Source organism: Oncorhynchus gorbuscha, linkage group LG21 (genome assembly GCF_021184085.1).
Source record: "Oncorhynchus gorbuscha isolate QuinsamMale2020 ecotype Even-year linkage group LG21, OgorEven_v1.0, whole genome shotgun sequence".
NCBI classification, from domain to species: Eukaryota; Metazoa; Chordata; class Actinopteri; order Salmoniformes; family Salmonidae; genus Oncorhynchus; species Oncorhynchus gorbuscha.
The window spans coordinates 59374598-59385327 of record NC_060193.1 but is presented as its reverse complement, the minus strand read 5'-3'; the positions used below and the strand labels follow the sequence as shown (position 1 = coordinate 59385327).

Below are 10730 nucleotides of genomic sequence, written 5' to 3'. Positions count from 1 at the left end.
CTGAACGGAGGGTAGTGGGGGACAATCCAAAAAGTTGTACTACAGTTGGAAACAGAAACGCTCATTGCGACAAGCTATGTGTGATCTTCTTCTTCGTGAGGTTCGAAATACGTTTGTTAATTTAACTTTTATAAATCCATTGAACAATGTTATAAATCCATTACACTTTGTGATACAAAATAGGAAAAGGGGAAACGGGAAAAATAAAACATATTTTTAATTACCCTACCAACTAACCTTATTAAACTCATTAAAACTCATTAACACTCATTAAAACCCACTACCTTATTTCACTACTTTAACCGTAAATGGTTCTACCCCAGGCCAATGACTTGAGAGGACGGGCCACTACCACTCAACACACCCTGTAACTCTTCTGAAGTTAAATCTTGTACCCCCAAGTACTTTTCTGCAGCTGCCACCACAACATATATTTTCTGTGACTTTACATTCCATCACTGTGGTACAGTTGATAACCATTGCTAAGGAGCCAACCTTACTGAAACATACAGTATATCACTCATTGGCCTATCCCTCTGTTCTGGCACAGATCTACTATTCACAGGGATCCTCTCAGAATCCCTTACCCTTGATCCACCCTCCTCTACTTTCTTTACTGCCTCATAATAGGACATCTTCTGCACTACTCTGACCCTGGCCACCTCAACCCTCCTCTCTCGCACCGGACACCTCCAATTCTCCGCAACATGGGCACAGTTGACACACATTTTTTTCCCATCGAAACTACACATTGCTCTGTCCCATGTCCTCCTTCACACTTCCCACATCTTGAATTATCCCTCCTACACACTGCTGCAACCTGCCCATAAATGTGACACCTATAACACCGCAGTGTATTCTATGAAATATGAGAGATGCATAATTAGTGGTCTGTCAAACATAAATGATTCTTTATGTAAACATTCAGCAACAAAGGCATTATATTGAATGTTGTGAGTGTATGCAGTGTTGTACAGGTATTGACAAAAATAATGATGATGATCTTGTTGAAAACAGTGAGTAACCAACACTAGCATGTGTTGGACCCTCGTTACCACTGCAGGCCTTCATGCTCAAATCAGTTTTGTTCTTGAAATCCGTTTTGGAATACTGGCTGTACAAACAGCAAGTTACAAGTGACCAAATGGGATATGTGTGTGTTCAGACAGCAGTCATTTGCTGACATGGCTATGGCAGTTGTCATAGTAATGACAGGTGTGTGCGCAGTGGTGTAGGCTGTTTGGTGGTGGTGCTCTGGTTCCTATCGCTCAAAAGTTATGTAACAGGCTAAGGTGACAACAATGCCTGCCATGGACGTTTACTAGTTGCTTTAAATGTTCAAAATCATAGTGTAAGAACTCAAAGGATAAGATGATTCAACTTTAAAAAACAAGTCCTTTTTGGATAGCCATAGCAGTCAACTAGCTCGCTAGGTAGCACATTCACTAATTTGCTTGTAAACAATTAACAAGCAAGTTGGCTACCGCATGTTCTTGTCAAACTGTCAGAGTGGCCAGCAAGCAACAAGATATGCCAAATAAGTTTATAAATAAGTCAGATTAGACAGTTCAGACTCAAGTCGCATGGCCAGGACTCAGATTTGTATCTGATTTCATACCACCTACGAAGATGCTTTGAAATGTGGCTTGAAATATCTGATTCCATGTGCTTTTTGGCAGTTCAGATGGCAAGAAAAATAATACATTTAAATCTGATATACAAATAAATAGTATTTGAGTCACTTCAAACTGCCAATGTGAACACAGCTTGTGTGCAGGCCCAATGTGAACACAGCTTGTGTGCAGGCCCAATGTGAACACAGCTTGTGTGCAGGCCCAATGTGAACACAGCTTGTGTGCAGGCCCAATGGGAACACAGCTTGTGTGCAGGCCCAATGTGAACACAGCTTGTGTGCAGACCCAATGTGAACACAGCTTGTGTGCAGGCCCAATGTGAACACAGCTTGTGTGCAGGCCCAATGTGAACACAGCTTGTGTGCAGGCCCAATGTGAACACAGCTTGTGTGCAGGCCCAATGTGAACACAGCTTGTGTGCAGGCCCAATGTGAACACAGCTTGTGTGCAGGCCCAATGTGAACACAGCTTGTGTGCAGGCCCAATGTGAACACAGCTTGTGTGCAGGCCCAATGTGAACACAGCTTGTGTGCAGGCCCAATGTGAACACAGCGTGTGTGCAGGCCCAATGCAACAAGTAGCAATCGAAGAAGACAACACATTGTTTTAATCACTTCATCTTTATTTAGAAAAACAACAATAGTCCAAAAACATTATACTAAGTTCTTCATTTGGTTATATGTTTAGCACCATTGTCAGGTAACATTTATTTTTTCCTTCAAGATAGTCTCAACAGGTATACATACACATTTACAATTTCAGACAAAATCAGTAGTTAAACAAATAATTGACAGAGAGGAATACTGCCACATCCCTTAGAGAAGTGTGGTTGACTTTTGAACTTAATGTGCATATTGAAATGGGCAGCGTACAACCAAATGTCTTCACTATGTTGCATATCAATTGAATTTTATTTTCGGTTCCAAACCATGAAACAATCTCATTTCCAAATATGATATCAATAAATAAAAATGGTAGACACTTCTGTATAATCTGGAACAACGTGAATAAGTGGATGATAAAAAAGAAATCAATCTGTCGTGGAGGAACTATGGGATCGGGAAAATCACGTTGTTAAAGGGGAACAATGTATGGTAATACATACTGTGAATGTAACAGTGTTACTTATATGCCAAAGGTATAATCTGGCATTAAATAAAGACATTAGAATGTCTTCTGAAAAGTCCACACATGGAAGAATGACCTCTGAAGAATAATTGTGTACTAACATTAGGTATGCATGACAGATAAAGAGGATGCGTTGATGCTTGCTTATGAAAGCTGCGGTAGACGGCTTGCCCTGTAGTGGCGTCATAATGGCTGTGACTGTTGGAATGCAAAGAACGGATATACTGAGTGCACATAACAAAAATCTGATATGGAAATATAAAATACAAACAAATGCTATGTATTCACATAAGGAGAAGAACATGTTGGGCAAATGTAATAACTACATCCTAAAATAGTTCTCTTTAATAAAAAAATAACACATTGTTTCCATTGCAATATGCTGCTATCCACAGTAGCGCCATCGCATGTCAGAAACCATGTTTTCTCTATAAACACTGTCAATCACGTGAGGTGGATGACACTGCTACAACTGGGATAGTCAGTATTCTTAATCATTTGCAACATTTCCACCCCCTATTAACCAACAGAAATTGTCATTTGCATAATTATCTGAATATCTACATACAGACATCTCAAATAATTTATCTGAGGGTTTTGCCAAATTCATTTCTGGGGTAAATGAAATGTATTGCAGAGATTGATTTATGTTTTTTTTCTCACCCATCTAATACTGCAATACAAAGGCAGAAACATTCTATAGCTGTAGCACTCACACATTCATTGGATACTTCTGAGCCGAGTAGTAGTTTTCACTGTTGTCATCATGTGTCACTATTGAGGTTTTCAACAGTTTAAAATGAATAAAACACGAATAAAACAGCTATGTAGTGAGTTGTGGTGTGGATGCCCTTTTTGTTGTTGATCTTTACATTGGGTACAATAAATATCCGGAGAATGAAGAGTGGACATATTGACCGGCATAAAGTCCTGCTGCCTGGTCAGATGGAAGCTGTACATGCACAGTGTCTCCTTGCTGTAAAGGGAGCACAGCACTCCCTGACGCCTGGTCCAGGCTGCCCTTTTTGTACTCATCATATGTGTACATCACAGGCTCATTGTTCTTGACCAGCGCCACCCACACATTCGCTCCTTTGCAGTGGACGTGGTAAGCAAAGTAATAGATTCCCGGTATGGTACAGCTGAAGATGCCGGTTTGAGGATTGTAGTCCTGATGGCCATTGTACAGGAGCTTGTCGAAGACAACAGGGGAGCCTACGGGGGGGAAAGGATTGGTGAGCTGAGCCGTGAATGCTGGCATCTCCAGGCCGTTCCTGTCCCCTCCATTCTTCGGTTTCTTGTAACCGCCTTGTTTAAGACCGTCCAGACCAGGACCCAGCGCAGGGAGGATTTCACCAAGACCAGGTGGTTGGGTGGGGGGTCCGGGTGGGCCAGGGGGACCAGGTTGTCCTGGTTGTCCAGGCTGACCAGGGGGTCCACCGTTGCCGGGTTTCCCTTGGGGCCCTAAAGCGCCTGGAACACCAGGTTTACCTTCGCCAGGGTAGCCAGGTTTCCCTGGAGGACCAAGTTCGCCTTTTGGCCCGGGAAGACCGGGAGGACCAAGTGGCCCACCTGGACCAAAATTTCCAGGGATTCCCTTGGGTCCCTGGTGACCTTTTTCTCCGGGCATTCCACCTTCTCCCCTTGAACCGGGCATTCCAGGAGCTCCAGGGAGGCCAGGTAACCCTTTGTGGCCGTTATCCCCTTTCGGACCCAGTGGCCCTGGTATACCTCTCGGTCCTGGTTGACCACCCTCTCCAGGATACCCACCCTGTCCAGGAAGCCCAGGAGGCCCTGGCTCACCTTTAGGACCTGGCAGCCCCTTTGGCCCTCCATTGCCACCTTCTCCTTTCGGACCTGGGAAACCAAGACCCCCAGGTGGCCCAATGGAACCGGGCAGGCCCGGTGGCCCGTTGGGTCCAGGAAGGCCTTCCTGCCCTGGGAGACCTCCATGACCTTTGTCACCTTTTGGGCCTGGAGCTCCAGGAAAACCTCCATGTCCTTTGTCTCCTTTTGGTCCAGGATATCCTGGCTTTCCGTAACCAGGTAGGCCTGGGCCCCCTGGCAAACCTGGTGGGCCTGATTCCCCTTTACCACCTGGGAACCCTGGTTGTCCTGGCAAACCATCTTGCCCAGGCTTGCCAATACCTGGTAGCCCAGGTGGTCCTGGTTCTCCTCCTTCACCTGGTGGACCAGCAAGTCCTCCTTCTCCAGGTGGGCCTGGTTTTCCTGCCCCCCCGGGCAATCCTGGTAGTCCATTCAGACCTGGTTTTCCAACCCCTGGCAAACCCCCTTGACCAGGAGGCCCAGGTGGTCCACCAGGTCCTTTCAAACCTGGCAATCCTGGCAAGCCAATCCCTTTGTCTCCCTTGGGCCCAGGAAGACCAGGCAGTCCAGGTATGCCCTTGTGTCCAGGCTCCCCTCGAGGCCCAGGCTGCCCAGGCAGTCCCTGACCCCCTGGCTTCCCGATGCCTGGCAGGCCTGGTGGCCCTGGAAGACCTGGCCCCCCAGGCATCCCCATTGGTCCTACATCACCACCAGGACCAAGGTCGCCCTTCGGACCTGGCTGGCCGCCTCCACCAGGTTTACCGGGCATTCCCGGCATTCCGGGTTTCCTATCCCAGGATACCCTTGGGGACCAGGAGGGCCTGGTTTTCCATGGGGGCCGGGCATCCCTTGACCTAGCATCCCTGGAGGGCCCTGTGGTCCTGGAGGCCCTTGGGCTCCTGGTGGCCCCTCGGGACCAGGACCCTGTAGTCCCCTATCATCAGGTGGTGGGCCTCCAAGGCCTTTCCCATTACTGGGATATGACTGACCTGTGGATGACATCAATTTGCATTTATCATGAATTACTGACTGGAGTTAGTGACTTGAGTATCTCATTGAGCACATAGGAACATGACCAATTAATATGCATGGACATTTGGGTAAGCCCAATGGACCTTCATCCGTAGATGATGGGACAAATTATTATATTTGAAAATGAATGCCAAAAGCTGACTTTAATGTCCCCCTTGGACACAGGGTGCTGATAGTGGATGTTAAAAGCATGTTACATTTCCTAGTTATCGAACATACTTTCTTTCCACCTTCTCTGATTCCTTGCTTGATTGTTGAAATAGTCAAAATACACATTTATGTGAAATGTCTTACACTCTTAGAAAAAAGGTTTCCAAAAGGGTTATTTGGCTGTTCCCATAGGAGAACCCTTTTTTGTTCCAGGGAAAACACTTTTTGGTTCCATGTAGAATCCTCTGTGGAAAAGGTCCTACATGTAACCCCAAAATGTTCATACCTGGAACCAAAAAGGTTCTTCTATAGGGACAGCCAAAGAACCCACTTAGGTTCTAGATCGCACCTTTTTTCTCAGTGTGTACATTATCTGCAATATACCTTATTTCGAATCAAAGTGTATTGGTCACCTTTTAATTTTTTTTAAACCTTTATTTAACTAGGCAAGTCAGTTAAGAACAAATTCTTATTTTCAATGACGGCCTAGGAACAGTGGGCTAACTGCCTGTTCAGGGACAGAATGACAGATTTGTACCTTGTCAGCTCAGGGATTTGAACTTGCAACCTTTCGATTACTAGTCCAACACTCTAACCACTAGGCTACCCTGCCGCCCTACAAAGATTTGCAAGTGTTACAGCAGGTGTTGCGAAATGGTTAGGATGCTAGCTCCAAAAGTGAAATAGAATGACTCGCAAATACAATACAAATAGTAAAACATCTAAACAAGAAATCAAGAAATAGCAGAATGAGTCCAATTAACAATCCAGTGGTAGATATATTAGAATGAGCATGCGTCAGAATCCAGAAAATAAATACGTGGTGTGTATAGACAGTATATCATTTTGAAGGAAAATGGTTTGTATAGTAGTAGCTATATTAGGATGAGCTATGTGGAGAACACAGTACAGACATACACAGTGAGTAAACAACAGTGTGTTTTGCCTGCTTCACATGCGATTTGTCAAGGATGCTTTTATAAGCCATGAGCTGGATCTGATTTCCTGTGGATGTTAGGACAGATGAGAAGAATCTTGGAAAAGCAGTTGAGAGGTGTTTTGAATGGAACTAACATGTCAGAGACTGGGTAATGGTTTCATGTCAGCACTGCACCATGAACCTCTGGTTGTACCATACTGTCCATGTTGGCTAACCCTTCAAACCCACATTGGTGGCCATGGCCATTATCCAATTTCAAATCTAAATATGGTTCAAATATACTATTGTTTAGCCTACACTGTTAGCACCTTTTTTCTATCTAGAACCAAAAACAGTTCTCTAGCTGTCCCCACAGGAGAACCCTTTAAAGAATCCTTTCTAGTTTCAAGTAGAACCTTTTTGGTTCCATGTAGAACCAAAAAGGGTTCTCCTATGGGGACAACCAAAGAACCATTTTTTTCTAAGCATGTACATTTTTGTGATGTAGACAATCTATTAAAATCTCACCTTTTCCCTTGCCCTTATTGGGTGGCATCTGGGGTTGTTCGTGCATCTGTGGAAGCATCTGTGGAAGTTCTTGCCCATACTGTGGCAGCACATATGGCATCTCTTTGCCGTATGGCATATGTTGTGGCATTTCCTTCCCGTACTGTTGCTTGGACAGCCCGTCCCCGTTCCCATACCCGTTCCCGTTCCCGTTCCCGTTCCCGTTCCCGTTCCCATACCCGTTCCCTAGGGGCATGTGAGGTATCTGTTGCATGGGCTGGTGCTGCTGGGGAAGGTGCTGCTGTGGGTGCTGCGGCTGCTTGTGCCCGTAATATGCCGCCCCACGGGCATGGTGGCGTAGTACTAGACACAGCTGGAGTGCCACCACCAATAGATGAGTAGAGGGGAGGGGCTTGGCCATGTCCTAGGAGAGAGAGAGGGCAGGTCAGCAGAATGAGAGTTTCAAGACCATAGAATGAGTTAAACAGATGAGAGTTTCAAGACCATAGAATGAGTTAAACAGATGAGAATTTCAAGACCATATAATGAGTTAAACAGATGAGAGTTTCAAGACCATATAATGAGTTAAACAGATGAGATTTTCAAGACCATATAATGAGTTAAACAGATGAGAGTTTCAAGACCATATAATGAGTTAAACAGATGAGATTTTCAAGACCATAGAATGAGTTAAGCAGATGAAATTTTCAAGACCATAGAATGAGTTAAACAGAGGTATTCTGGCAGATACATTAGAGAAAATGTATGGCAGTACAATAACCCCTCGCAGAAGTTTCTCAGAATCCTGAGAGCTAAGATAAGTGTGCTATTTAACATTTTGTAGCGAGGCCTCAGGATGCACACTATAACCATATGACTATACACAGCGAGGGTCTCCCAAATTTTCTGATCATACTGTACTCTGAAACATTTTAAAAGCCTTGTTGTGGAACAGATAATAAATAGTTCTGACAAGTTAAATCACATGGATTTGAGTTTGATACTGCCAGCGTGGACAGCCAGGCCACTCCTCAAGGGCAGACATTTTTGGCTATGAAACCACAACACTCTTATTCAGAGGTGGGGTTTTGAGTTACTGGGCGGGTAGGAAAAGAGAGTGAGCTCGTTGTTGTGGATGTCAGTTCCTGCTCTAATGAAGAGATGTGTTTTGCATCATTGAGAAGCGAATGTGCAAAATTTCAAACTGAAAATAATCCAACGCGTTACTTCGAAGCTTCACACAGTACAGTTGCTACTGATCCAGTGGGTCTACCCCAGTGTAACGAGGGAAGAGGTGATTCATCATACGACTCTATTTCTCTATTTTGAAAGTTATATATCTTGAAAACTTGATTGTTGACACGCAAAACATTTTGGGATAATATCAACCTCAGACTAATGAAAGAAATACCAAAAGAAGAGTTTTAACACTGCAGTATGCTTGTTTGGGTTTTAAAGAGAAAATTTGGTTCAAACAAGGTGTTAGAGTACATTTGGAGGGACACTGAGCTAGCTGTAAGATTACTGTTGATCAGTGGAGGCTGCTGAGGGGAGGACAACTCCTAATAATGGCTGGAACGGAGCCAATGGAGAGGCATCAAACAGATGGAAACCATGTGTTTGTATTTGATACAGTACCATTCCACTGATTCGGCTCCAGGCATTACCACGAGCCCGTTCTCCACCAACCTCCTGTGCTGTTCATACATTATGATTAGTCTTATTCCAGACACCTAGACAAAACAACTGTGAAAAGTGAGGAGTTATATGCAACATGGCAGAGTTTAAACATGACAGTCTTCACAGCACATCTATTCCCACTGGGCAAAAACTGGTTGAATCAACGTTGTTTCACATAATTTCAACAAAATAAATCATGTGATGACGTTGAAGCAACGTGGAAAACTGATTGGATTTGCTCATCAGTGTAAGGGAATTTAATTTTTTCACTCAAATTTGTACCTAAATCCAAATGGCATGGTGACATTGTTTGTGGATTTCACGTTGAACTCCCGTTAATTGACAACTCAACCAAATGGAAATCAAAACTAGACTGTTGAACTGACGTCTGTGCACAGTGGGTTGTCAGTATAAGTAAGTAGTAAGTTGTAAATACACGCAGTACAACACTGACATGGCATTTAAGGGACCTCCTCAGACCAAAAGAAAAGCAATGACTAAATGGACAATTGGCATGTGTGGTTCTTGTAGACATCAGCATGGACCACAGACTACCATACCACCTGAATCAAGTCATTTATGGTTTGACTTGGCAAAAACATCTCTGCTTTCACTAACCATTTAATGCACAGTTTGTCTACGCAGTAACCATTTGTATGTGCTCAACAGTGGATAAAATGACCTCACTCTGTCCAAGTCAAGGTTGTGATTCTCCATGCTTTCATAAGAATCAGTCTGGCCAGGCTGTGAACAGCAGAGAACAGCAGTGAGTCCATTTATAGCCCACATGCCAGATGTATTATTTCTCAGAAAACAAGCAGGAAGCAAGGGAACAGGATAACATTTGGTTTAATGCTCAGCCAAAATGAATTGCCCTAAAAAAGGTTCAATGCTGACTTTATCAAGTCTTGTTTGTGACAGACTGCTTAGAAACAGGAGGTCGGCACATTGGACCTAGTCAAAGCTACGGAACACTTTGACTTTCAGGCTTTTCCAAATTTCAATAATGTCATCGGTCCTGTTGATCAAACATCTTTAAACTGTTTACTGGTAGAATTAAGCATCATTTCTCATTCACAACCACTGTAGGAGCATACCAGGAACAACTTGTTGATGGAATTGATGTATCCCATGAGCCAGTGCGAAATAAGAAAAACACATAAACACCAAGATCACTCCACACTGGTCCTTAACACTGCCAACTACCAAGCTATGAAAGCACCATAGTATACATCCAGACCTTCGCGTTTCTACCATGATGTCTGGGAAATGAGCACATTACCATGTCATTAGACTGAAGGGCGCTACCCACATAAAAAAATACTACAGTTTACAATAGAATACTACACTACTTATTATAGAATTCTGCAGAAAACTGTAGTATGCTATGGAGTACTATACTACACACTGTAGTTTCCTTCAATCATGTGTTTTACTTAGTGTAGAATTTTGTAGTATACTATAGTAAATACTAGTGTTATCTGCAAAAAAATACTATAGTAAATAATATAGAAATGACAGCAAAAACACTTATAAAAACTATAGTAGATACCACAGTATTTAATTAGCATATACCCTGGCCATTCCCCACCCCCATATCCCAATTTGTGCCAGCCATAAGTGAGAAACATACATGCCAAGTATAGACCATAATTATATTGTATGGCTATTGAAAAGAGCAGAAGCTGTGAACTACCTGTTCAGACCCCAGTCCAACCATTCTACCTACATGCTATGGAAAATGTGCTCTTTGTCAAAGATAATGCAACTAAAACACTATAGTAAAGAGTTACTATAGTTACTACAGTACAAGTATACTACAGTACACAAGAGTTACTACAGTATACTTCAGT

General features: G+C 43.5%; 1 protein-coding gene across 1 annotated transcript in view; it reads right to left on the bottom strand.

Moving 5' to 3' along the window:
- Positions 1-2243: 2243 nt before the first annotated feature.
- The window catches only part of LOC124008697 (collagen alpha-1(VIII) chain-like), a 22446-nt gene continuing 13959 nt past the window's right edge, over positions 2244-10730 (bottom strand). The window contains 3 exon segments of the mRNA XM_046320204.1: positions 2244-5375; positions 5378-5578; positions 7219-7621. Coding sequence (XP_046176160.1) covers positions 3631-5375; positions 5378-5578; positions 7219-7618 — 2346 coding nt within the window. The 5' untranslated portion in view covers positions 7619-7621 and the 3' untranslated portion in view covers positions 2244-3630.